At 41.8% G+C, this 27,990-nt stretch overlaps 1 protein-coding gene across 1 annotated transcript in view; it reads right to left on the bottom strand.

Annotated features, from left to right (window-relative positions):
* The window catches only part of DYSF (dysferlin), a 591,346-nt gene that overhangs the window by 97,320 nt on the left and 466,036 nt on the right, over window positions 1–27,990 (bottom strand). The window contains exons 40-41 of the mRNA XM_030190967.1: window positions 7,022–7,084; window positions 1,727–1,825 (exon numbers count right to left, since the gene is read on the bottom strand). Of these exons, the coding sequence (XP_030046827.1) occupies window positions 1,727–1,825; window positions 7,022–7,084 (162 nt within the window). The remainder of the gene's footprint in view (window positions 1–1,726; window positions 1,826–7,021; window positions 7,085–27,990) is intronic.

A 27,990-nucleotide genomic window follows, 5' to 3' on the forward strand; every position in this document is an offset into this window, starting at 1 on the left:
TTGCAATCTTTTGTCTGATTTTTCTTTAAAAACACCTGGTCTACCATGGTCTCTACTACAACCTTGTTATCAGAATACCCTATCTTCCCTGTTTTGGTGACATCTTTGAAAGATACCTTGTTCCGAACCATGTGCTTTTGAATAACTGTCAGCCTTCCCTCAGGTTCTAGTTTAAAAGCTGCTCTATCTCCTTTTTAAATGCTGATGCTAGCAGCCTGGTCCTACCCTGGTTAAGGTGGAGCCCATCATTCTGGAATGAGCTCCCCTTTCCCCAGAATGTTGCCCAGTTCCTTACAAATCTAAAACCCTCCTCCCTGCATCATCGCCTCATCCATGCATTGAGACTCCATAGCTCTGCCTGTCTCTTGAGCCCTGTCCATGGAACAAGAAGCACTTCAGAAAATGCTACCCTAGAGTTTCTGGATTGGTGTTTTCCACCTAAGGGCCTAAATTTGGCTTCCAGAACCTCTCTCCAACATTTTCCTATGTCATTAGTACCTACATGTACCAAGACAGTCAGCTCCTCCCAGCACTATCTAAAATCTTATCTAGGTGATGCATGAAGTCCACCACCTTCGCACCAGGCAGGCAAGTGACCAAGGTGATCCTCATGTCCACCAGCCACCCAGCTATCTACATGCCTAATAATCAAACCACCAACTACAACAGCCATCCTAACCCTTCCCTCCTGGGCAGAAGCTCCTGGTGATGCTGTACTTTCAATTTTGCGGCAAAGGTCTTTTTCAAGACCATATTCTCTCATCCACTTTTATCAATGACCGTTTATTTTTGGTGAATAGTATATATTCTATGAAGACTCCTGAAGCAAGCTCACCGCCGAAACATAATGCTGTGTCACATCTTCACCAATAAATGTTTATCATTCTTAGAAGTCTCCTCGTTTGTTTCTGGTCAGCCTGGTCATTTTTCCACTCACTTCCTTTCCTGACAGAGAAAAGACCTATGGTGATGTGGCTAGCTTTTCTTTTAAATTTGTTGTTCTGGGCTCTGATTGACCTGGAGTTTGAAGTTGCCCAAAAGTTGCTGGCTTTGTCTTCAGTTTTAGCCAGGGAGAAGAGAGATACAGATCTCTTTGCTGAGGCCCTATGATGAGTTATATTTGACAATCTGTGAGCAGCATATTTCCTGATCTCCCCAGGTACGTTTTATAAAGTAAACAAAGGCTTAGATAGCTTTATAATGTTAATGTTTCCTGATTGCACATTTTCTGTTCATATTAAAGTTGTGACAATAAACCTGTTTAGTTTGTTAACTCTGCTGTTTGGACTGATAAAGAATCCTGGTGGTTTATGTGTTGGGTCTATGGGTGCTTTCTGGGAACTGTGGGACCACTGGGAGTGTGGCCCCAGTAACCTAGAAATCACCGGGGATAATTGGAGAGCACGAGACTCGCCCAGAGGCAGTTGGGACCCAGTCAGTGGGAGGAGGGTGCTAGTGTAGAGCACATTCCCAGGAGTAAGTGACCTGATCAGTGCTGGGGTAGACCCTCTAAGTGGCCGCAGGGATAACCCCATGTGGATGATAGGCATTCCGTGACAGTCACTTTGAATATCGATCCCAATCTTTTCAGAGCCCTTCTTGTGTCGTTTGTTTGGTCCCTGATCAAGTTCACTTCCTTTTCACAGTCTCTGAGTTTTGGTTTCAGAAAAGATATGATTTCCCATTTGTTTATCATATAGAAAGTACCACAGATACAGCACATTACCTGCAGTGTGTCAAAGCCTTTCTCCAGATAGGAACCACATTTCTCTTTTTCTCCAGTTGAAGCATAGAACTTGCTCCACCAATCTATGAATTCTTCTTCCTACAAGAAAAAGGATTAGATTATACAACTTTAAAAATGTGTGTACATGAAAATATCACAATTCGATAAGGCATATTAAAAAATGAATACATATGGGACTGTTGTGATGGAATCTGGGTTCTTTTCATTAGTAACTTGAGTTACTTTTCATCATCTGGTCCTGGGCTTATTATTCCACTGTTATTCAGGAGGATAAAAGTAGGAATAGATTCTACCCATGCTTCTGCATGTCCCCTGTGGAATTCTAATACTGACATTTTCTGATCTACTACTACTACTTATCATTTCTATAGTGCTACTAGATGTATGCAGCGTTGTACACTAAACATGTAAGAGATAGTCCCTGCTCAACAGATCTTACAATCTAGTCAAGACAGACAAACAGGACTAATATGAGATAAGGGAATTACTTAAGGTGGAAATCATATCGAAAATCTACCCTTAAGTATCATGGATCGCTATTTGCAGATCATAAAATGTAGAAAGAAATGCATTTGAACTACGAAAAAAGTTGCATATAGGAATGGTGAGGACAGAATGCTGCAATTAGAAATGGTAAGAGCAAAGATATTAGCATTCATAACATAAAAAGAAAAACCCACAGAAGGAGATAAAACTTTTAGGAGAGCCAAAATAACAAAAAAGGGAAAGTAGAATTTGTGAAACGGAGGACCAACAGCCGGTAGGAGTCCTAAATGTTTTTTTGGTCAATATTAACAGAAGAAAAAGAAGTTGGACCACAGAAGGGAAAATAGTTTAGAGAAGAGAAGCTATTTTGAGAGCTTATATGAATGAGTGCATAAGGTCCTTGGACTGGATGGTATACACTTCAGGATAATAAAGAACTTGCCCCTCACAACTCAGTTCAACTTATTCTTGAAGGTGAAGCTAATTCTTGAAATGAAGGATTGTAACACAAAGAGAAGGAAGGTCAAATATTTGACAGTCTAATAAATTTCAGGAGGGTAAACATTTTTCCGTAGAAGATGAATTTCCAGAACAAGGGGTTATGGTGTGATGCAGGAGGGAGTAAGATGCAGAGGGTACATGCATGGGTAGTAGATGTCAGGAACAGCTTACCAGCAGATGTGACAGCAACCAGAATTCAAGCATGCATAGGATAGGTATAAATAGGAGCAACGCTGGTAGGGTGCTGTATTATAAAGAGCCTACTCTTCCCTCCCTTGAAAACAGAGGCAGGACAAGAGATGATGAGAATACGGAATGCCAATAAAAGAAGTTTGATGCAGCAACACCTCAGGCCCTAGCATAGATGAGCAGAAACCAGCAGATTACAACTCTCCAGACACCCTTCAGGGGGATAATTATAGCATATACAGCAGGGGTAAAAAAGAAAGAGAGAAGGAGGTCTTAGAATTAACAGCGCTGGGAAAACATTTACAAGCTCAGCGAATGAGCAAACAAAGCAGGACTACTTGGCCACTCACAAGCGGCTTAATAAACTCCAGCATCAGAGAGTAATACAGAGTAAGAAATTATATAAGTACCAAATGCACTTATGGGAAGCAAGACAGAAAGTTTATTGGCATCCCTTGTGTGAAGAGACCCACAAAGCCATCTTGTCTACAAGAACAGGAAAGAAGCCCATATTTGGGTGAAGGGCATCTCCTCTGATGGGGATGGCCATCTTGGAGCAGCTGCATATGGTTGAGCCTAATTCCTGCTCTATTTAAAGCCCTGTTTCCAGTCCTTCCATGCTTCGGCTTCTATTCACGTAGAGGTTGTGATCTTCACCTGTTCCAGTGTTTTCCTGTGTTCCTGGCCTTGGATTGCTTACTGACCACGCGTTGTGTTGCTGCCTGCCTTGACCTTGGACTGTTTACTGACTATTCTTTGCTCTGCCTTTTACGGGCTCTGGACTGTGTTTGTTTGCCCACCTGTCTGGTCAGTGGTCGTGCAACCCCGCCTGTTCCAGAAGTCCTGGTGGCTGCCCGAACCTGGGGGCTCAACTCCCGGGGAACGGCGGTCGCTCCCCAGGTGAAGCTAGGGGTTGTCTGGCTGCCTGACCAAGTGCGGTGTCACTCCATCTTCGCTGTGCTCAGTCGGGGCACAAGGGCTCACACATCTCCAGTCATAACACAATTTCCCAGAAGGTAATATACTCATACCAATAAAGATCTCTCCCTCTCACCTGGACTAAATATCAACATTCAAGGGGCCCTTTTACAAAGGAATGTAAGGCCCTACGTGCATCCAGTGTGCACCAAATCAGCACTACCACCTGGCTACCTCGTGCCCCGGGTGGTAATTCTGAATTTGGCGCACATCAAAAACACACAGTAGAAAATATTTGAATGTAGTTGCAAAAACCATAGAAAGACAGTATATCAAGTCCCATTCTCCTCTCCTCCCCCCCCCCCCCCCCCTTGGATATATGAATTTAGAGAATACTATCACTTTTGTGCTTAAGTACTCATTTATCTGTGAAAATGATAGCAGGGCACCTAAGTTCTATTTTGTAAGGACACAGGCATGTGCCATAGTGTGTAAATGCAAAGGGGACATACAAATGGGCAGGCAATGGATGGGTCTCCTACTTACACATATTACTTACAGAATAATGAACGTTATACATGTCCCTTGCCACATTAACATGACTGCAGTTATGCAAGATCTATGGCCAGTGGAAGCCGCCGAGAGGGGGGGACAGGGGGGACAAAATTCCCTGGGCCCGGGCCTCTGGGGGGGGGGGGCCGGCGCCGCCACTGCAGTCCGGCCCACCCGCCCTCCGTCGCTCCCTAGCATTGAACTTAAGCGCCTCACCTTCGAAAGTGCAGCAAGCAGTGGCAGACCACTCCTTCCTTCCGTGACCTGCCCTCGCCTGGGCGGGACACGGAAGGAAGGAGTGGTCTGCCACTGCTTGCTGCGCTTTTGAAGGTTGAGGCACTTAAGGTCAGTGCAGAGGGCCCGGGGGTGGAGAGAGGGCCCGGTGGCGGGTGGAGGGCGGCCTGGCAACCTCGGGTGGGGGGGCCCTGGGGGCGGCCTTGTCCCGGACCTTGCCCAGTCTCTCGGCGGCCCTGTACCGTAGTGTTCTATAATGGAATCTGGGCCCCCAGATGCTTTTATAGAATGGGCCTTCATTGTGTGCCCTCAGGGTATCTAAATGGAGGCACCCAGTGATACAATTGCTTCCACAGTATCATTGTCTAATCAGTGTTCTCATTGTACTCTGTACTGTACGTTATAGAGGCAATTTTAGAAATGCCACACAGCAGGTACATGTGTCTAGCAACGCAAGCGGGCACCTATATTGGCAGTAATACAAGCAATGGTACTATGCACTAATCTGTATGGTAGTGCATAAGTACCTTAGCATGCCCCTGCAAAGAGGGTGTAGGTGGGGACAGGCACGTCCACCATCAACACATGCATCTTATAGAATACTATCGATGTGTTGAGTGGTGCATTTAGGTGTGAGCCCACTTATTACTGCTATTGACTTGGGGTAAACAGCAGGCTTATTTTCAAAAGACAAGGGCGCCCATCTTCCGACACAAATCGGGAGATGGGCGTCCTTCTCTCAGGGTCGCCCAAATTGGCATAATCCAAAGCCGATTTTGGGCACCCTCAACTGCTTTTCGTCGTGGGGATGACCAAAGTTCATGGGGACATGTCAGCAGCGTAGCGAAGGCAGGACTGGGGCGTGCCTAACACATGGGCGTCCTCGGCCAATAATGGAAAAAAGAAGGACGTCCCTGACAAGCACTTGGCCAACTTTACTTGGTCCATTTTTTCTTGCGACCAAGCCTCAAAAAGGTGCCTGAACTGACCAGATGACCACCGGAGGGAATCGGGGATTACCTCCCCTTACTCCCCAAGTGGTGACCAACCCCCTCCCACCCTAAGAAAAAAACTTACATTTTTTTTTGCCAGCCTCAAATGTCATATCCAGCTCCATGACAGCAGTATGCAGGTCCCTGGAGCAGTTTTAGTGGGTGCAGTGCACTTCAGGCAGGCGGACCCAGGCCTATCCCCCCCTACCTGTTACACTTGTGGTGGTAAATGTGAGCCCTTCAAAACCCACCAGAAACCCACTGTACCCACATGTAGGTGCCCTCTTCACCCCTTAGGGCTATGGTAGTAGTGTACAGTTGTGGGGAGCGGGTTTTGTTTGGTGGGGGGGTTGGGGGGGCTCAGCACACAAGGTAAGGGAGCTATGCACCTGGGAGCAATTTGTGAAGTCCACTACAGTGCCCCCTGGGGTGCCCGGTTGATGTCCTGGCATGTGAGGGGGACCAGTGCACTACAAATGTTGGCTCCTCCCACGACCAAATGCTTGGATTTGGTCGTTTCTGAGATGGGCGTCCTCGGTTTCCATTATCGCCAAAAACCGGGGACGACCATCTCTAAGGATGACCTAAGGATGACCATCTCTAAGGTCGACCTAAATGTTGAGACCGTATTATTGAAACAAAAGATGGATGCCCATCTTGTTTCGATAATACAGGTTTCTCCACCCCTTCATGGGGCCATCCTGCGAGGACGGCCCCATGAAAACTTGGGCGCCCTGTTCGATTATGCCCCTCCAGGTGTGCCTTCCTTTTGGGCATGCAGATGCAGGAACTGCCTACTATATAACTGAACTCCTTCCTTTTCCTTACTTTTGAAGCCTCTCAAGGATTTAACATTGTAACGATTATCTTTTCCAATGCAAGTATTTCAATATGCCTTACAGCTCACAAACACAATCAAAATGAATGTTATGGATTGGCATGCTGTGGCTAAAAGAAGACGAGGTGCCTGACAAATCACAGTATAGGGAGACTGAGGTGCAAATACAACCAAATCTAGATGCACCCAAGAAGGTAGTGGTTTTAGATAGAATAAAGCAAACAAAGATATGATTCAGGATGAAAGAGAAAGGTCATAACAAAGATGATTATCTCTAGGATTACAGTACAAAAGAAGCAGATAAAGTCATATCAGGAGTCAAGAAAGGTGGCCCATAGGCATGCTTTGATAAAGATGAGAACTGGCATAGACTAAATCTTTCCATGCTAAGCATGTTTAGGTAAGCAAACAACCTAGAAATACAGAATTGAAAACTGAAATACTGTAAATTTCAAGTTTAGTTATTAATATATGACATTAATAAAAATGGTATGGCATAAATTTGGGGGTAACATGAACTAAAATAAATTCCATCAAGCAAGCAAGACAGAAGCAAATACATACATGGAGACTGGATCGAGGAGATGACATATTAATTATGACTGAGCTGGTCATGCCGTCTGCAAACTACAAATTAAAATGATTGGTTAATAATGGTGTTAGATATACACACTGATACAAGCAACAACAAAGGCAAGTAATTGTCTAAAATAATGAACAATGGAACGGCCTATGGTCTACAGTACAGAGCTTAAATACTGAAATCAAAGAGAAGGCCGGTGGACTGCATTTAGCTAAAGAATTTAAAAACCGCTGAACACTGAAAATCCCCAAAGAAGATTGTACACACAAACCCCATGAATATCGATGCTTTTGAAATACAGTTGTAATATCTAATAACAGGTGGCAATGTTCTATTAAATTATGGTGATAAACCTCCCAACTGTAAGAGTAGAATTTATACAGTGTATGCAATCAGCATAATGTTGTTTAAGCAGGGGAGTCTCATAAGTCGCTAAGGTTATATTTTTCTTTTTACAACCTTGTTTGCGAGAGTTGTAATCATCGGCTCACCCTACCAACCTCCTTCACTGTTTTTTATAGGTAATTTTTATAATTTTTATCTTGTTAACTTTTATCAATGCCTGATGTGTAGTAATGCTTAATGTTGCATACACATTAGGAGCTACACAGTAAGACAATCTGATGCCGTGACAAGGCTGTAAGCATATTCAAAAATATGATTTGACTTAGCTTTTGATTTGAAGTGCGGAACTCTCCCCGACAGGTGTCTGTTTCACACACTCGGCTTTCTCAAGGGGTTGTTATCGCACCAATCAGCGGGACAGCGGGAGAGCTAGAGCATAGACAGGCTGTCCTGCTGATTGGTGCAATACCAACCCCTTGAGAAAGCCGAGTGTGAGAAACAGGCACCTGTCGGGGAGAGTTCCGCACTTCAAATCAAAAGCTAAGTCAAATCATATTTTTGAATATGCTTACAGCCTTGTCATGGCATCAGATTGTCTTACTGTGTAGCTCCTAATGCGTATGCAACATTAAGCATTACTACACATCAGGCATTGATAAAAGTTAACAAGATAAAAATTATAAAAATTACCTATAAAAAACAGTGAAGGAGGTTGGTAGGGTGAGCCGATGATTACAACTCTCGCAAACTAGGTTGTAAAAAGAAAAATATAACCTTAGCGACTTATGAGACTCCCCTGCTTAAACAACATTATGCTGATTGCATACGCTGTATAAATTCTACTCTTACATTTGAAATACAGTTGGCATTATGGAAGCTACTTAGATATCTTAAACTGAGAAATCAGCAGCTAGACAGGATTCAAGATATATTATTCAGTTATTTATATATTAAAATGTTAATAATATAGCACATCACAGGAAATGGCCCGACATTGAATATCCGGGCTCAGCTTCTCTTCTGAACGCCCACCCTACATGATCTTACTCTCCCTCCCAACCCCCATCCCCCTAACTAGCAGGCCCTATGCCAGACTACCACTCTCATCCCCTTATAGGCCTCTAGCGCCTATCTTAGGCTCCTTTGCAGTCTAGTGGGTAATTGAGGCAGGAACGATCCCTATTCACTCCCATCATGCTGATTCCAAGTTCAAAATGGCTGCCACAAAATCTAGCGGCAGTACCATGAGAGTGCCACACGAAGTCATGGCAGCCGACAACTTCAAATAATCCAAAACACTTCAATCTAGCTGATCTATAATGTAAGGAAATATAACCACATTGCTTCCCACCTAAAAGATGCACACTGGCTCCCGCTCGCTGAATAACACATAAGATTCTATTATTAGTTTTTAAGGTACTAATGTCCTTTCCTCCCATCTGATTCTGACCAGTCCAGCCAAAACTCTTAGATCCACATACCAGAACCATCTTATTGTTCCTAGCTACTACAGGATAATACATGAACACACCAGACATTCAATATTTTCTGTTCAAGGTCCTCCACTCTGGAACACCCTTCCTAGTGCTCTCCATCTACAAACTTCTCTGGCCACCTTTTTATTGCAACCTTAAAACGCAGATTCTGCAGAGTACTCCCTATTGCTTCTACTAGTAATAATTTCTATAGCACTACTAGCTGCATGCAGCACTGTGCACATTATAAGCAGTACTTTCTCTGTCCCTAGAGGGCTCAAAATCTAAGTTTTTATACCTGAGGCAATGGAGGGTTAAGTGACTTGCCCAAGGTCACAAGGAGCTACAGTGGGTATCAAACCCAGTGCCCCAGAGCAAAGTCCAATGCACTAACCACTAGGCTACTCCTCCACTCCACTCCTCCAAAACAACTATTGGCACCATTAATGTGTTTAATGTCTGCAAATACAATAGACTAGAAGGAGAACAATGTGTATGTGATGGGAAACTACAAAAACTTGTGAAAGTTATTAACATTTCAGCCTGTGTTTGTAGGGCTACCATGTTAAACAGTTCCAGGAGGGGGATTTTAGGCCACTGGATTTTTGACATACCTATCCTGATGCATTCTGGAACCTGCAGCACTAGACAACAAATACCACACTGATTTAGAAAATAAGTTCAAAATCAGAATTAGTGAAACTCTCTCACTCCTGGAACTGTGTAACTTGGAATCTCCTCAGAGAGAGGTACTCGTGGTATTTGCCGATCTCCTAGTGCCCCACAGCCATGTCTTCTCTCTTTCTCCTCTTGGAATCTGAGAATCACAAACTGATGGACTTTTATTGACTCTTGTTAGATCGATTCTTCCATTTGGAAAGCTATTATAATTTTTCTTAAGAAAACTGTCTTTCAGTGTCTGACCAAAAACATTTTGCAAATGATTAACATGCAGGAAGGGACTCTTACAAAACTGCACAGGGTTGTATATACATGTAAAAAGTAGGTACACGGAAAGAGTGTGCCTGTTCACACAAGCATCATGTATGTGTGCTCAGAGGATAGTTTGGGCAGAGCCTGGGGTATGTTGTCATGTACATACATATTTTATAAAATATGGGCTTAATATTAGTTCACGGATGGGAAGATATAAATTAAAGTTGAATTCAGAATAAACAAAATTCTAATTATTGGATTATAAACTAGACCTTCTGGAGAAACAGATTACAATTGGTAATTTGCATTATTCTTTGCAATCTACAACTAAATTATTGGGAGTGTATTTAGATCAAACTTTGTCATTCAATTCTCATATCTCAATGCCTTCTAAGTGGAAATTCCTACTGACATGAGCCACTCTGAAAATGGTACCTTACTGCTAGTTATTTAAATAGAGGGATGCAATGTAGGCATTTCCTGACAACTGAAAAACAAAATTTTGCAACTATGGGATCTTTTTACTAATCTGCAGTATACAGTGCCCTCTTACATGGGTCTTTCCCGCGTGCTAAGGCCATTTCTACCGCAGCTGTAAAAATGCATTTTTCTTTTCTGGATGTGTGCTAATGTTGCACATGGCCATTTTTGAAAATTACCAAGTTAGCACTTGCACCACCTATTTTGTAAGCAGAAAGGACTGCACACTAACACGCAGTAATTTAGGTGTCCTAACTAGTTAGCAAAGGAATGCCCACCATCTACCCTGACATGCTCCTTCAAATAAAATTGCAAACAAATATTTAGTGTACAGTTACCCCCTGATTCTGTAAAGGTCACCAAAAATTGTGCATGCAAATTTAGGTGCATTCCCGATTTGCGCATGCAATTTAATTGAACAAAAGACCAAGCAGTGCCAATAATTGGCTTTTTAACAAGCAATTATTGGCACTACAGTGGAACACTGATTATACGCGTACCATTAATGCACGTGATCGCTTTTTATATGGTAATAGCCCGACTCCTAGAATCATTAAATTAATGCACGGTACTCGATAATATGCAGAAGGCTATACCGGAAATGACCTGGAAGCACTAAGAATGAACTGCCTTTCTGGTCCAAGTGTAACAGAGGTGAAATCTATTTCTGCCTAATTGTGCTTAATTCTGAATATTTTAAATTTGAGATGGATGGAAATAAGTGAAAGCGCTGTTACTCAGTCAAGGAAAAAATATCGGCTTTAGATAGAGTACACAAAGGAGAGTCACAAGCTAAAATTTCGAAGAACCTCAAAATTTATGAATCAACACTCAAGAGGTTGGCTTGGAAATTAAGCTAAACTAAGTGACGTCATTAAAAACATTGAAACTTCAGAAGGACTCGAACAAAAGCATATGTATTATGTAGCCAAACCCAAGCTTGATAAAGCACTGTGCACGTGGGCAGTGCCGTAGCGAGAGCGGCTGACACCCGGGGTGGGTCGCCACTGCGCACCCCCCCCCCCCGGGTGCAGCACGGCGCCCCCAACCTCGGCGCGCACCCCCCTCCGGCGCGCACCCTCCCCCGGAGCGCGATCTTACTTAGTTTAGAAGCGAGGGGCAGGCGGAGGGCCGATCCGCCCCCGAGTCCACGTCACTGGGAGCTGCGTTGGCTCCATTGGTTTCTTGCTCTCTCTGCCCCGGAACAAGAAGTAACCTGTTCCTGGGCAGAGGGAGCAAGGAACCAACGGAGATGACACCCCCCCAGCGGCGTGCACCCGGGGCGGACCGCCCCCCTCCCTTCCTACGCCACTGCACGTGGGTTGCTCAAGAGCGAAATAAAGGAACACTTCTTAGTGGCCCAATACTCCAATCACCAGCTGAAAAATTTCGACATTTGATTCGGCAGGAATTTTTTGCTAGTGGAGGTTACATAAATAGGTTCAAGAAAGGCCATGGAATCTCACTAGTGTTGATCTGAGGAGAAAGCAGCCGCCAGCATGTTCCCTAGGATAAGTAAAGGATGTACTTGAAAATGGCAACTATACAGAAGAGCAAGTGTATAATCATTGATGTTAATTGACTACAATTGGAATTTGTGCATGTATTCAACTGCGTGCTATTCTGTAATACAGGGTGTCTAACTCCCATAGCACACAACCCAAAAGGGAGCATGATTATGGGAGAAGCATGGGTGGGTCAGAGGAATTCCGAAAACTTTTGCATATTCATGTAGAATAATGGCTTAGCATGTCCAACTTGGGCACCAGCATTTTCACCAAGTTTCAGCAGGCATAAGTCTTATGCCCTAAGTTAGGTGCGTGATCAGTGCTTGAGTGTTATCCTGTAAAGGACGTGAACCCTTTATAGAATAGTGCTTAGCGATGGTCTTTTCCAATGCCCATTTCTGAGTGTCATTTATAGAATCCAGCCCTATGTACGCATATCTTATATACCCCCAGATTCTATATATCAGACATATTTCCATGCTGAAATCTAAGCATTGTCCATAACAATGCGTATAACCTAATTGGTTAACATGCCAATCAGCGCTGCTAATTGGATGGTAATGAGCAATTACTAGCACTAATTAGTATTAATTAGAACTTATGCACAGAATTCACTAAGCCCATTCTATAATGTGGTGCACACAAATTCTACTGTGTGTTGTCAAAAAGGGGGCATGGTCACGGGCGGGAAATGAGCAGGTCTTGGGAATTCTGAAAAGTTACATGCCCTGTGCCTAACTTAGGCACCAGTATTTATATCAGGTTTTACTTGGTGTAATTCCTCGCAACTAAATATAGTTGTGCAGATCGGCATCAGTGTATTCTATAAACCGCATGGAAATTTTATAGAATACACTTAAGGCAGAAACGTTTTCCAAGCAGGTTTTCCAGGCGCCATATATAGAATCTCCCCATAATGTGTATTTGTCAAAATGTGTGTATACAGAGGTGGAGCATGGACAGAACTTACACTTATATGGGTAATTTACAGCTCTATGGCTGCTGTAAGTACTTGCGCCTAAAATATACACCAGATAAGCACCTTCTAGGTACCTACATATAGGCTCAGTGTTAGATAATTACCTCCAATTTGAATAAAGGAACCAGCCCGAACCAGACAGATCTTATTTCAAGGCTAGCTGAGGCATTTGTTCGCCCTAATGTTGCCCCTGTGCTCAAACACTCATAGAAGAACAACCTCTTTTGAATAATACCAAAGGAATGAGCTTTAACCACCATGCCATAAATCATACTCCTAAAGAAGTGTTTACCTTTTTGATCCTTATGACATTTCATGGAAAGAACGGAGTTAATCATAAAATAAATGTTTAATACATCGAGTTAAAAGGTTAATCAAATATGTATAAATTACCATACATGTTATTTCTGGTTACTGCACAATCATAAAATAAAATGAATTCCATTTCAGTATAATGCTATCCCTAGGAAACAAACAGTCTGAAAGAGTATACGATAGCAATAGGCAATGCTATTTTTATTTCTATGATATTTCATATAACTAAAGTCAGTTTTCAAGTGACAGCCATACTGAACTGCCTGAAAAAATAAACTTTTTAAATATTAGAGGCAATAGGGAGTGGGTGGCAAACCTGCATAAACATATCTGGATAACTTTATATGGATTTTTCAACATACAAGATAGGGATCTGCACATTATTTAGGGGCCCTTTTACTAAATCTTACCGTGTGCTAAGGGCCTTATTCTACAAAGTTTATGCTCCTAAATTTACTCTCCTAAAATTTATGCTCCTAAATTACTAGCATAATCTATCTCAGAGCATAGAGTATGCTCATAGTTTAGTTACAAATTATGCTCGTAAATTTAGTAGCACAAATTTTAAGAGTGTAAATTTAGGATCATAACATTTATAGAATAAGGCCCTAAGGGGGTCTTTTACAAAGATGTGTTAGCGTTTTTAGTGCATGCTAATGATTAGCGCTCGCTAAAGACACTCATAAGAATATATGGGCATCTCTAGCAGTGAGCACGTGCTTATTTTTAGCATGCACTAAAAACACTAGCGCACTTTAAGGACCACTAAGTGCCTACAGGTATAAAATAGAGCATGCAGCACTTCGCGTGTGCTAATTCTTTTAGCACATACTAAGCTTTAGGAAAAGGGCCCCTTACTTACTTATATCCAGACCAATATTCAAAAGAAGCAATCGTATAACTTAACTATCTATAGATTTTAAAAACTTACACAGATCGTATGTGGCTGGAAATATGACTGAATGGCTCAGTAGGATCCATATAAGGAGCCAGATTTGGGGCAGGGCAAAGATGTGCTAAAACATTATCTGGACAGTATTCATATTCAGTCAACATCTGATTTATAAATGTGAGGTCTTTTTACTAAAACATGTTAAACAATGGACAGCACATTTTAACATGAGACTTTCCCGCACACTAAGCCCAATTTTAATGCGGTAGTAAAATAGGGCCTTTTCTATTTATATTTTTACAGATCTCACCCTAATTGGTCCATTAGAATGTGAGACCTGCAAAAAATTAATAAAGGATCACTTATTTCCTCCTATTTAAGAGGTGCAAAGTGCTCCCTTACTAACCCGGCATTAACCAGTTAGGGCGCACTAATCCTAACACATTAGCTGGTTAATGCATTCATGCCCATTCTCCACCCATGACACACCCCCTATTAAAAATATTTTTTTAAAATTTGTTATGAGTGCATTAGTGCATGCTAACAGGCACAATACCTCAAAATGATTTAACATATTTTGTGGTAAGCCTTTTCTGTTGCGCTAAGCCCATATTAGGGCTCAGCGCACTTTACTAAAAAGGCCCCTTTGTTGAGTCTGCTGAAGAGTTAGCCTATACTGGTTAGTGCCAGTATGGTGACTAGATAGTGCTGAATATATGTATTTATTATGGTGCTAACACTTCAATTATTGTGGTCACTGAGCCAGCTGAAAATCCAACCCTACATTTATAACCTGCTTAACAAACATGTCGATTAAGGCGATGCACTATCAAACATTCAAGGTAAAACACAATACTTATCAGAAAGACAATGACAAAATCCCATTATTGGCCAAAACCAAAAACTAACTAAACAGAGAAAGGCTACTGAAAGAAAAAAGCTTTCAAATGCTTCCTAAATTCCAAAACATCTGTCTCCAATCACACTTGTTCAAGAAGGGCATTCCTTAACATTAGACTCTTCACTGAAAATATTGAGTTTCTAGAAGCTTTGAGTCTTGCATCTCTGGTTGGTGGAATGATTAACAAACCTGTTGTCTGAGAATACAACGTTTACACTGGTTCATACAAGACTTCCTTCAAATATGAAGGCTCACCAGAATGAAGGATTTTAAAAATCAAATCACAAATTTTAAATTAATCTATTGAGCAATCAGCAGCCAGCCAATTTTAAAACTAGCTCAGCAGACACACTATCACCTTTCTTTTTCCAGCAAGCAATCAGACTGTTAAGCTTTGGATCAATTCCAATGCCTACTCAATATAATCTTGAGTAAACTTAAATCAATAGCAATGGAATAATCTAATCCATTAAGCATTGATGCCTGAACAATGAAGTAAGCATCACCGTGAAAGAAGTCACTTCCTAAAGCTTAGTGTGTGCTAAAAGAATTAGCACACGCAAAGTGCTGCATGCCCTATTTTATACCTGTAGGCACTTAAGTCACGTTTTAAATGCCACCGTAGAAATATCTGTTAAAAAGATGAAGCAATCACAGCTTTTACTTGTCTTTTTCCTAATATCACTGAATCTAATATCACACCTAGATTCCAAGCTTCAGTCAGGTCAGGTATCAGTAAATCTCCTGTTCTGATGTTACTCAGATTCACTGGTAACACTGATAGGGATCTGCACATGACAAAACATTTTTGGTTTGTTTTTAGTTCATTTGGCATTTTCCCCCAGTTTTTTGACTTTTTTCAAATTCATTTAATACATTCATTAATAAAAGTTTTTAACATGCATTAAAACTTTTTTTGTGTACTATTCAACATAGCGGGTATTAATTTGTAGGTTGGCAAGCACTAAATTGTTTCAAACACACTAATGAACAGAATGCATATATCCCTATAGATTGACTCACCCACAAGATGTCAGACTTAGCAAGATTAAGAATTTAGGGGACCTTTTACTATACCTTAACGCGCTCTAACAGATATTAGTGTGTACTAAGTGCCAGGTAGTCACAGGTATAAATTACCACATGCAGCATTTAGCATGTGCTAATGTCCATTAGCACATGCTAAGCTTTAGTAAAAGGGCCACTTAGCGATCAGCATGCATTCAGCCCTGAACAAATGAAAAGCAGCCATTCACTAACTGACAAGCACTATAAAAATTTGAAAGTGTGATCAAAATCTTAAATCCTCAGCATACATTTTAAATGAAAAATCTCTGAACATATAATAATGTGGCAAGAGGTTGCATATAACACATTAAATTGTAATGCCAATATGGCAGCACCTTGTAGGAAAATGTGAACTAAATCCAAAACCCTTGAATAAATGGGCTCCAATCAGACACCTGTCTATTCTAAATCACTTGTTATTGTCGACCAGATAAAAATGAATATAACCAAACTAACACCATGGCATTAATGCCCACCATTTGGAATCACTGTAGTACATAAATACATAAGCATCGCCATGCCGGGACAGACCAAGGGTCCATCGAGCCCAGCACTCTGTCTCCGACAGCGGCCAAAAGAACAAACAATTTGTCCCACCCAGAAATAGTGGATTATTCCCATGTCCATTCAGTAACATTCTATGTCCTTTTCCTCCAGGAAGCCATCCAAACCTTTTTTAAAGTCCGCTAAGTCAACCGCCTTAACCACTTTTTCCGGCAACAAATTCCAGAGTCTAACTACGCGTTGAGTGAAGAAAACTTTCCTCTGATTCATTTTAAATTTACAACACTGCAGCTTCATCGCATGCCCCCTTGTCCTAGTATTTTTGGAAAGCGTAAACAGACGCTCCACATCAACCCGTTCCATTCCACTCATTATCTTATAGACCTCTATAAAATCTCCCCTCAGTCGCCTTTTCTCCAAGCTGAAGAGCCTTAGCCTCTTCAGCCTTTCCTCATAGGGAAGTCGTCCCATCCCCTGTATCATTTTTGTCGACCTTCTCTGCACCTTTTCCAATTCCACTATATATTTTTTTGAGGTTCTACGACCAGAATTGAACACAATACTCAAGGTGCGGTCACACCATGGAGCAATACAACAGCAGAATAATATCCTCATTTTTGTTTTCCATCCCTTTCCTAATAATACCCAACATTCTATTTACTTTCCTAGCCACAGCAGCACATTGAGCAGAAGGTTTCAACGTATCATCAACGATGATACCTAGATCCCTTTCTTGGACCGTGACTCTTAACGCTGAACCCTGCATGACGTAGTTGTAGTTTAGGTTTCTCTTTCCCACATGCATCACTTTGCACTTGTTCACATTAAACGTCATCTGCCATTTAGATGCCCAGTCTCCCAGTCTCGTAAGATCCTCTTGTAATTTTTCACAATCTTCCCGCGATTTGACGACTTTCAATAACTTTGTGTTATCAGCTTAATGGACAGTTTCAAATGTTGTTGAAATGTCAAACATGTGGAGGGCATAATCGAACAGGGACGACCATCTCTAAGGGCGCCCATCTCTAAGGATGTCCCGGCGAAGGGGCAGGGAAACTGTTATTATCAAAACAAGATGTGCTTCCATCTTTCATTTCGATAATATGGTCGGGGACACCCAAATCTCAACATTTAGGTCGACCTTAGAGATGGTCAACCTAAATGTTGAGATGGGCGACCTTAGAGATGATCATCCCCAGTTTTCGGCTATAATGGAAACGAGGACGCCAACTCAAAAACGACCAAATCCAAGCCATTTGGTCATGGGAGGACCCAGCATTCGTAGTGCACTGGTCCCCTTCACATGCCAGGACACCAACCGGGCAACCTAGGGGGCACTGCAGTGGACTTCACAAATTGCTCCCAGGTGCATAGCTCCCTTACCTTCGATGATGAGCCCCCCCAACTCCCCCTGAAACCCACTCCCCACAACTGTACACCACTACCCTAGCCCTAAGCAGTGGTGTGCTGGTAAATTTTTAACAACAGGCTCTCTCCCCAGTCCACCTCAGCGCCCCCCCCCCCCCCCGTCCACCTCTGTGCCCCCCCCCAAAAAAAAATTGCAGAGCTGGCTATAGCCGGGGGGGGCAATGCATTACTCTCTCCAGGAAAAAAAATTAAATGATCCCAGGTTCCAATCTAATTCATGTTTAATGTGGGATAAAATGCCATAAATAAGTAAATAAATATAAACTTTTAATGTTGAGCACCTGATTCTCAAAGTGAACATATTCCAAACACTATAATGAAAATAAAATGATTGTTTCTACCTTTGTTGTCTGGTGACTGTTTTTCTGATCATGCTGGCCCAGTATCCGATTCTGCTGCTATCTGTCCTCTTAACTCCGTTTCCAGGGCTTCCTTTCCATTTATTTCTTTCCTTTCCTCCTTTCTTCTTCATTTCTGGTCCTCAGCTTCTGCCTATTTTCTTCATCCATGTGCAGTTTTTCTCCTCTCTTCCTTTTCCCTCATCTCATCTCCTTCCTCATTCTTCCCTCCCCTCCATCCATGTCCAGCATTTCTTCTCTCTCCCCTCTTCTCCCCTGCCCTGCATGCACCCATGTCCAGCGACCCTTCTCTCCACTGCCCTCTATCCACCCATGTCCAGCAGTGACCCTCCTCTCCCCTGCCCTGCATGCACCCATGTCCAGCAACCCTTCTCTCCCCTGCCCTCCATCCACCCATGTCCAGCAGTGACCCTCCTCTCCCCTGCCCTGCCCTCCATGCACCCATACCCAGTGACCCTCCTCTCCCCTGCCCTGCATGCACCCATACCCAGAGACCCTCCTCTCCCCTGCCCTCCATCCACCCATGTCCAGCAGTGACCCTCTCCTGCCCTCCATGATCCACCCATGTCCAGCAGTGACCCTCCTCTCCCCTGCCTTGCCCTCCATGCACCCATACCCAGAGACCCTCCTCTCCCCTGCCCTCCATCCACCTATGTCCAGCAGTGACCCTCTCCTGCACTCCATGATCCACCCATGTCCAGCAGTGACCCTCCTCTCCTCTCCCCTGCCCTGTATGCACCAGCGACCCTTCTCTCCCCTCCATCCACCCATGCCCAGCGGCTCCCTTCTCTCCCCTGCCAGCCCCTCCCGACTTGTTCAGCAAATTCTCCTGCTTCCTCCCTCCGGATCCAGTCCCTCACTGACCCTGCCTTGGCCATCGAATTCTTCGGGGTAGGCAGTGTTGCCTGCCTGCTGCCATCGCTGACTCTCCTCCGCCGCCCGACCGTTACCGCCCTGTTAATGTGTGAGACTTTACAGCTAAGTCAATGGCTGGCGGTAAGGTCTCAGACCCAAAATGGACACATGGCAATTTTCATTTTGCCGCACATCCATTTTCGGCCCCCTCAAAAAAAGGCAATTTTTACAGGTGCGCTGAAAAAAGATCCTGCGCACAGTCACAACCCACGCCTACACTACCACAGACCATTTTTCAGTGCACCTTAGTAAAAGGACCCCTAAGATAATCATTTAGCTGACTAAGAACATGTTTCTCCATGATGTTGCAAAAACTGGTGAATTGGAAACAGGTTAATAATTGTTCTCCATTGTTCAATCTGAAGTCTTTTTCAATAAAGGGTACATATTAGCTTTTAAAAGCTACAGAGCATAAAATATAATATAAACAATGCCAAATGCTAATACATCTTTACATATATGAATAAAGCCAAACAGGGCATGAATTTAGACTACACAAACCAAACTTCAACTGACCCCAGCAGGAGGTTAATATGTCCTCACAACTCAAAAAACATCCCACACAAAAGGAAGCATTTGCTGCTCTTGACACCACTCCAAATCATCATTGACCATACTGTACAAATCAACCACCCTTTTAAGAGAAAAACCTTGCACAAATAAACTTTTCTACCATACCCCACACAAGCTGAAACAATTCCCTCAGATGATTCAAAACCTTTGACAGCCCAGCACAAACAAAATTCTTATGCCTTCCTCTAATTTCCCAAGCTGCAAAATGTATTTTCAGCACTGAACAAGACCTTCTTCTGTATTTCCTTGCTCCACTTTGAATATTTCACAGCACAAGCCAATCATCTTTTCCTTTGTTCAACTGTTTCTTCTTACCCTCTTAGACCAAAGCTTAGGCATCTTCTTCTTCTTCTTCTTCTTACAGTGCATTAGCTCAGTGTAACTGAATATTTGTCTTGCCATTCTCTTTACAGCTGAAGTGACATAAGCTTCTGTGAAGAAACAGTGTGTTTTAAACCTGTAAAATGTATTGGATATTTTCCTGTATTATGTCTTGAACTGTATTTCTCCTATTTGTCCAGCAGGTGTTGTTTCTCTGCTGTAAAGCTATTACAGAGAAAAGAATGTTCTTTCTTTAGTTGTAGCACACAGAGAGGAAGCAAGAAGCAGTATATGTTTGAAATTTTCTTGTTCTGGGTCTGATTGGCCCAGGAGCTCATTTTCATTTGAAGTGTACTAGCTTTTGTCCAGTCTTAGCCAGGAAGAAAAAAGAGCAGGATCTCTTTGCTAAGGCCCTGTGATCAGCTATACTTAATAATCCATGAGCAGCATATATCCTGATCTTCCCAGGTACTTTTTAGAAAGTAAGCAAATGTTTAGTTAGTGTTATAATTGACCCATATTTCAGTTACCTGCTATAGATTGCTGATGCACTTTTTATGTTATACTGTTCAATTTTTAAGACAATAAACAACTTAGTTTATTGCCTCTTTGTCTGGACTGATAAGAATCCTGGTGGTTTGTGTGTTGGGTCTGTTAGTGCTTTCTGATAACTGTGGGACTACTAGGAGTGTGGCTCCAGTAGCCTAAAAATAACGGGGGATAATTTGAGAGCAGGAGACTCACCCAGAGATGGCTAGGACCCAGTCGGTGGGAGGAGGGTGCTAGTGTAGAGCACAATTGGCAGGTGTAGGCGCACCTGAGCTGTGCAGGGGATAGACCCTCTAAGTGGCCGGGGATAACCCCAGGTGGGTAGCCAGGCATTTCGTGACAGCCTCCGATTCATGAGAGATGTCCTTCTCAAAATACAATCCAGCCTGACTCGGTTCTCCTATAAAAAGTACTGAAGTTTGGATTTTATAGCTTTTGGTATGCTGGCCAACCAGTATGAAATGTGCCAGCAACTGATATAATGGGGAAATTTATAGTTCCCATATCAACTAAAGTCTAAATGTTATTGGCTATTAACATAAGAACCTAAGGGGTACTTTTACTAATGTGCACTGAAACATGTCTTGTGGTAGTGTGGCATGGGTTTTGGCCGTGCACCAATCCACTTTTCAGCGGGCGTGTAAAAAAGGCCTTTTTTAAATTTTTGCCAAAAATGGATGTGCGGCAAAATCAAAATTGCCATACGTCCATTTTGGGTCTGTGACCTTACCGCCAGCCATTGACCTAGCGGTAAATACTCATGCGGTAACCGGGTGGTAATGACCTACGCGCATCAAATGCCGCTTGGAATGTGTCTGATACGTGCATCCAAAAATAAAAATTATTTTTTGGACGCGCGTATCGGATGTGCACCAAAAATGAAATTACCACAAGAGCCACGCGGTAGCCGGGCAGTAAATCCATTTTGGCACACGTTGTGCGAGCGTAGATGCTTACGTGGCTTTGTAAAAGGGCCCCAAAGACCATAAGCACTGCTATACTGGTCCATTAAGCCCAGTATATGTTTCCAACAGTGGTTAGTCCATGTCCAAGTACCTGGCAAGATCTGAAGTAAAATAGATTTTATTACTTCTGATTTGTCAGATGCACTAAGTGCTGATTGGCTCACTTTGATCCTTATATTTAACACAAATCCATATTCGCCATTGACATCATGTAGCTGCCTATAAGTCTACCCAAACAGTACAGACTGAATTTGCATGATATTTGAAACAAAATGATATACAACTAGCATATATTTCCTGAAGCTATAGATTTAAATGATAAATTACATCAAAGAGTGGTAATTTATGCAGGAATTATGCATCCCACTGTATATCTTTAAGTCTTCAACCACTGGTTTGCAGTCATGGGTCACAGAATCTTGCAGCCCTTTTTCACACAAGACAGAAAATCCAGGGGTTTTCCCATACATATGGGCTCCATTACTGAATTACTTTCCCTGCATCCTCAGCAGCCATGCCATAACAGAAGAGATGTTTACATTACATGCATTACAAAATTGATAGGTATTTGCCTCTGAAAGTACAGCAACAAATGGGAATGTGTATAACACATTTTTGAGATATAAGTAGTAACAGACACATAGCTTTAAGTGCAAGGCAGTTCAGGAAAATTAATAAATGTTACATGGATGCTCTGACTTTTCACCTGATTTCATGAACACCTTTAAATAATATTCTGATAGGAATGACATCCTAAGTAACAAGAAAGAAAAACTACAAACTATGAATATGATAATTGAAAATATGGAATGTTCTCATAAAAGCTGAAAATAACGTGGAGGTGTTAACGATTCACTGAAGTTTTCCTCTATGTTAAAATTAATTGATATTGCAATTCTAGATTATGGAATAAATTTTAGAAGTCTTAGTCGCCATTTCCAAATACAAATAGCTGACCTATATGTGCAAATTGGCATAAATGTAAGAGTAGTAATTTTAGAAAATGTGCCACCAATACAAATAGGGCTCTTTTTACAAAGCCAAGCTAGCGATCCTGGTGCAGAAAATGTGACAAAGCCCATTCAATTCTTACGGCTTTGTTGCATTTGCCATGCAAGAATTGCTAGCGCCACTATGTAAAAGGAGCCCATAGATGACAGACTCACTGTATAAAGTATATGGAATAAAGGAGGCATGTTCTGGGCATAATTTGGGCAGTCCTTCGAAGTGTACATGGATTGCACATGTGTACATGGATTTCAGAATGGAAATACTTACTGCGGAAAACTTCCCCATAGGGGCTCTTTTACTAAGCTGCATTTGGCGCTAACATATGCCTAACGTAGATTAAAATTCCCTGAGGTAACTGACAAATTAGTGTGCACTAATCCACATGCTAAAAAATATTTGAATTTTTTATTTGGAGGGAGCTAGTTAGAGGGCAGAAAGTGGGTGTTCCTATGCTAAACAGTTAGCTGAAAATTATATAAAGAGTGCCTGGGCTCCTTTCAGAGATTAGACCAGCATTTCCCAAACTGTGCACAGCGGTGAACTCACATGGGTGCCGCTGTGCGCAGATGGGAGTTTATGCCAAGCGGCACCAGAACAAGTGTTGGCAGCCAGGGAGCACAACTCCCCCCCTGCAATAATCCGCACTACCCTAGTTTGTAGCGGCACCGATGTGAGCTACAGATTGCTGGGGCAAGCTTAGCTATGATTGGTCACAGAGCCTGTCTGGAGCCCAAAACGGCAATCCTGATTGGGAAACAAAGAGCCTCACTCCTTGCTTCCCAATCAGGATTGTGCTTTTAGGAACCAGACAGGCTCTGTAATCAATCACAGCTGAACTGTGATCGGTAGCTTTACAAGCGTGATTCTGAGGAAGGCAGCTGACGTACTGGTAGACGAGGGAAGCCTGAAGGGCTGGCTCAGGCTGGAATCATTGTCGGCAACGGCTTGCAGGTAGACCGGAGAGGGAGAGAGGAGCAGATGCTGGAGAGCGAGTGCAGGCAATCAACAAAACTGGATATTAAAAACTGCTGCAATGGCCTTGAGTGCAGGCAGCATCTTTGCAGGCAGAAGGCTGTGCAATGGAAAGATTTTTGAACAAGAAAAGTAGAGATGAAGAAAATGAAGATGAACCACAGACCAGTGGTAAAGTTGTGAAAAAAACAAAAATATCGGAAATATGACATCTAAATTTTGGTTTTACTTCAGTAAATGTCAATCATACAGAACATCCGCAGTGTATAATATGTCTCAAAATTTTGGGTCCAGAGTGCATGATCCCAAAGTAAACTAAAACGCCACTTAGAGACTCAACATCCAAATATGGGTAGCAAATCCCTTGATTATTTCACAAGAAAGTTAAAAGAACAAAAATGTGTATTTTTTAAACAAGCATCAAGCAAATGCTCTGCTAACATCATACAAAGTGGCACACAGTCACAAAGTGTAAAAAGCCTCACACCATCGCAGAAGATCTGATTTTACTGGCAGCAGTGGATATGGTGAATATCATGGTTGGTGAATCTGCGGGAAGACTGCTTTCAAAGGTACCTTTATCCAACAATACAATCAGTCGTAGGATTGAACACATGGCCGAAGACCTCAATGACCAGCTAATTGAAACAATGAAAGGGAAGGAATTCGGATTACAGCTTGATGAAGCAACAGACAGTAACAAGAAAGCTCACTTGATTTGCTACATGTGGTTCATAGATAGTGACAAAATTGTGGAAGACCTCTTTTGTAAAAGTATCACTTCAGGTATAAAGGAACAAGATTTGTTTCAGATCGTTGACACCTTTATACATGAAAACAATTTAGACTAAGCTAAGTGTGTTGTTGTCTGTACAGATGGTGGACACGCTATGTCTGGGAGTTATAGAGGATTGCAGGCACTCATATGAAGCAAAGCCGTTGACGCACTATGGACCCACTGCATAAACCACAGCGAAGCCCTTGCATCTAAACAACTCAGTCCTCCACTGAACCTAGTCACGGAAAGTGTGTTGAAAGTGGTGAACTTCATAAAAACTCAGCCACATAAGGCAAGGTTTTTTTAAAAAACTGTGTGAAGATATGGGATCTGAGCACACATTATTATTGTACTACTATAGCTCATGAGGGCTGTCCTGTGGCAATGTATTGTCCTGTGCGTTCAAATTAAGGAAGGAACTTTATTCTTATCTCAAAGAAGAAGAAGAACATGAGTGTGCCAGAAACTTCTTGGATACTGATTTTTTTTGTCAAAATTAGGATACCTGTGTGATATCTTCAATAAGCTGAATGTGTTGAATCTCTCACTTCAGGAAAACAACACATCATTCTGAAACTCACAAAGAAGGTCTCAGCCTTCAGAAAAAAAGTTACTACTATGGAGAAGAAAATTAAATGAAGATGGTTGCTAAGATTGTTTCCCCTTGTTGCAACACTTTTTTTACATCCCATGATACTTACTTGACCGATGAACTGAAATATGTTTTTGAGGAGCACCTAACAAAGCTGAGCCACTGGTTTCAAAAATATTTTCCTGAAGATGTGAAGAAGTTTGCATGGCTCCAAGACTCATTCAGTGCTAATGCCACATCTGAATTTACCTCTACAGAAAAAGAAAATCTTATTGAGCTGTCTTGTGACAAGACCTTAAAAACAAAATTTGGCAGCATGGAACTAACTGAGTTTTGGAAATTAATTAAAGATGAATATCTTCTGCCAGGCGCTAAAGCTCAACGAATCCTAATTCCATTTGTGATGTCATATCTTTCCGAACCAGGGTTTTCAGCAGTTGCTGTGATAAAAACCAAGTACCACACAAAAATCAATGTAAAACAGGAAATGAGAGTGGAGGTGTCCAATCTGTTTCCAAGGTTTGAGAAGTTGTGCAGTGCCCAACAGGCGCACACGTCCCATTAGAAAAACTGAATGTGTTGAATCTTTGACTTCCCTCTGTTGCAGCAGTTTTTACATCCAATTATGTTTATTTGACCCATAACTTAAATCTGTTTTTGAGGAGCACCTAACACAGTTTGAATGGCTCTTATTGAGCTGTCTACAGACAACCATACAAACAAAAAATTTGGCAGCATGGAACAAACAGTTGGTATTAATAACAAAAGATGAATATCCTCTGCTAAATGGCAGTGTACAATCTGATTCCAAGTTTAATAAGTTGTGCAGCCTGCAGTGCTCAACAGGTGAACTTATGTCTCATTCGTAAGTAATTATGGTTATTTAAGAATAAAATATTATTTTTCTTTCAATTTGTTTGGACCCAACTACTTTAATAAGCAGAACTGTTATGCTTTGTTATGGTATTTCTTTAGACTTAGGGGTGCCGTGAAAAATTACTGATATACTAAGGGTGCCTTGGCCCGAGAAAGTTCGGAAACCACTGCTTAGACTGATACTGGATAAAGGACATCAGACATCTGTGATGCAATTAGATCTCTCTGCTGCATTTGATCTGGTAAACCATGACATTCTGCTTGCTAGGTATCAGGCATAGGTTTATCAGGCTGAGTTTTGGACTGGTTTACCAGATTTTTGAAAAAAACTGTTGACCCCAAAGAGATGCTAAGAGAGGACCCACTGAGAGGAGGAAAACTTCTTTGGAGTATCTTACATGCTAGAAATTCTATTCAAACTTGGGAAAAGGTAAATTTGCAGTTAAATAGGTAATTTTATAGCCTTATTAAAATATTATTCTGCTTAGTCAGCATTTAAAGCAGAGGTTTTCAACCTAGTCCTAGGGGCACACCTAGCCAGCTGGGACTAGGTATGCCCCGAGGACTGGAATGAATACCTCTGCATTAAAGTCTTCTTAAGGGTTTTATATAAAAAGTGTTTAGTATTTTAGGCTGCATTTTAGAGCTTAGCATAACATTTTATTTATTTATTTATTTATACATCCTTTTATCCCACTATTTTCCAAAAGCAAGTTTCGGTTCAAAGTGGCTTACAATTTTATAGTTACAGTTTTACCGTTAGGTGAAGTTACAAGGGGCTTCCTGTTTTACAGTTACAATTTTACAGTTAAGTGACATCAATTTAAAGCACAGATGCCAGCTGAGAGAAGCCTCTGTTTAGTGTTTAATTCTCTCCCTCCCATTCCAAGGCTAATCTTTGATTTATAAGCTCTTCAGCCAATTAGGAGGAGGACATTGTAGATTAAGGTAGATATTTTGGGGGGCTTTGTTTGAACAAGTGCTGTGTCTGATTTATTTAAGCATAGGGTTTGTTTAAATTCTAATTTTATATTGAACATAAGAATAGCAATACTGGGTCAGACCAATGGTCCTTCTAGCCCAGTATTTTGCTTCCAACAGTGGCCAATCCAGGTCACAAGTACCTGGCAGAAACCCAATTAGTAGCATCATTCCATGCTACCAATTCCAGGGCAAACAGTGGATTCCATGTCCATTTCAATAACAGACTATGGACTTTTCCTCCAGGAACCTGACCAAACCATTTTTAAACTCAGATACCCTAACCGCTGTTACCACATCCTCCAGCAGTGAGTTCCAGAACTTAACTTTTCTTTGAGTAAAAAAATATTTTCTGCTATTTGTTTTAAAAGTGTTTTCATGTAATTTCATTGAGTGTCCCCTGGTTTTTGTACTTTTTGAAAGAGTGAAAAATCGATTTACTTCTACTCCTTCTACACCACTATAGACCTCAATCATATCCCCTCTCAGCCGTCTCTTTTCCAAGCTGAAGATCCCTAACCTCTTTAGCCTTTTCTCATATGGGAGGAGTTCCATCCCCTTTATCATTTTGGTCGCTCTTCTTTGAACCTTTTCTAATTCCGCTATACCTTTTTTGAGATACGGTGACCAGAACTGAATGCAATACTCAAGGTGAGGTCATACCATGGAATGATACAGAGGCATTATAATATTCTTGGTCTTATTTTGCATCCCTTTCCTAATACTTCCTAGCATCCTGTTTATTTTCTTGGCCGCTGCTGCACATCAGAGAGAAGATTTCAGCATATTGTCTACAATGACATCTAGATCTTTTTCTTGAGTGCTGACTCCTAAGGTGGACCCTAACATCAGGTAACTATGAATTGGATTATTCTTCCCAATGTGCATCACTTTGTATTTATCCAATAAATTTTACCTGCCATTTGGATGCCCAGCCTTCCAGTTTCCTAAGGTCTTTCTGCAATTTTTCATAATCTGCATGTGTTTTGTTAACTTTGAATAGTTGTGTGTCATCTGCAAATTTAATCACCTCACTCATCATTCCTTTTTCCAGATCATTTATAAATATGTTAAATAGCACCAGTCCCAGTACAGATCCCTGTGGCACTCCACTGTTCACCCTCCACCATTGAGGAAATTGGCCATTTAACCCTACCCTCTGTTTTCTGTCCATTAATCAATTCCTAATCCACAGAAGTGTTAGTCTGATCATGAGCCCTTGGACCT

The sequence above is a fragment of the Microcaecilia unicolor genome, chromosome 2 (assembly GCF_901765095.1).
Source record: "Microcaecilia unicolor chromosome 2, aMicUni1.1, whole genome shotgun sequence".
NCBI lineage: Eukaryota > Metazoa > Chordata > Amphibia > Gymnophiona > Siphonopidae > Microcaecilia > Microcaecilia unicolor.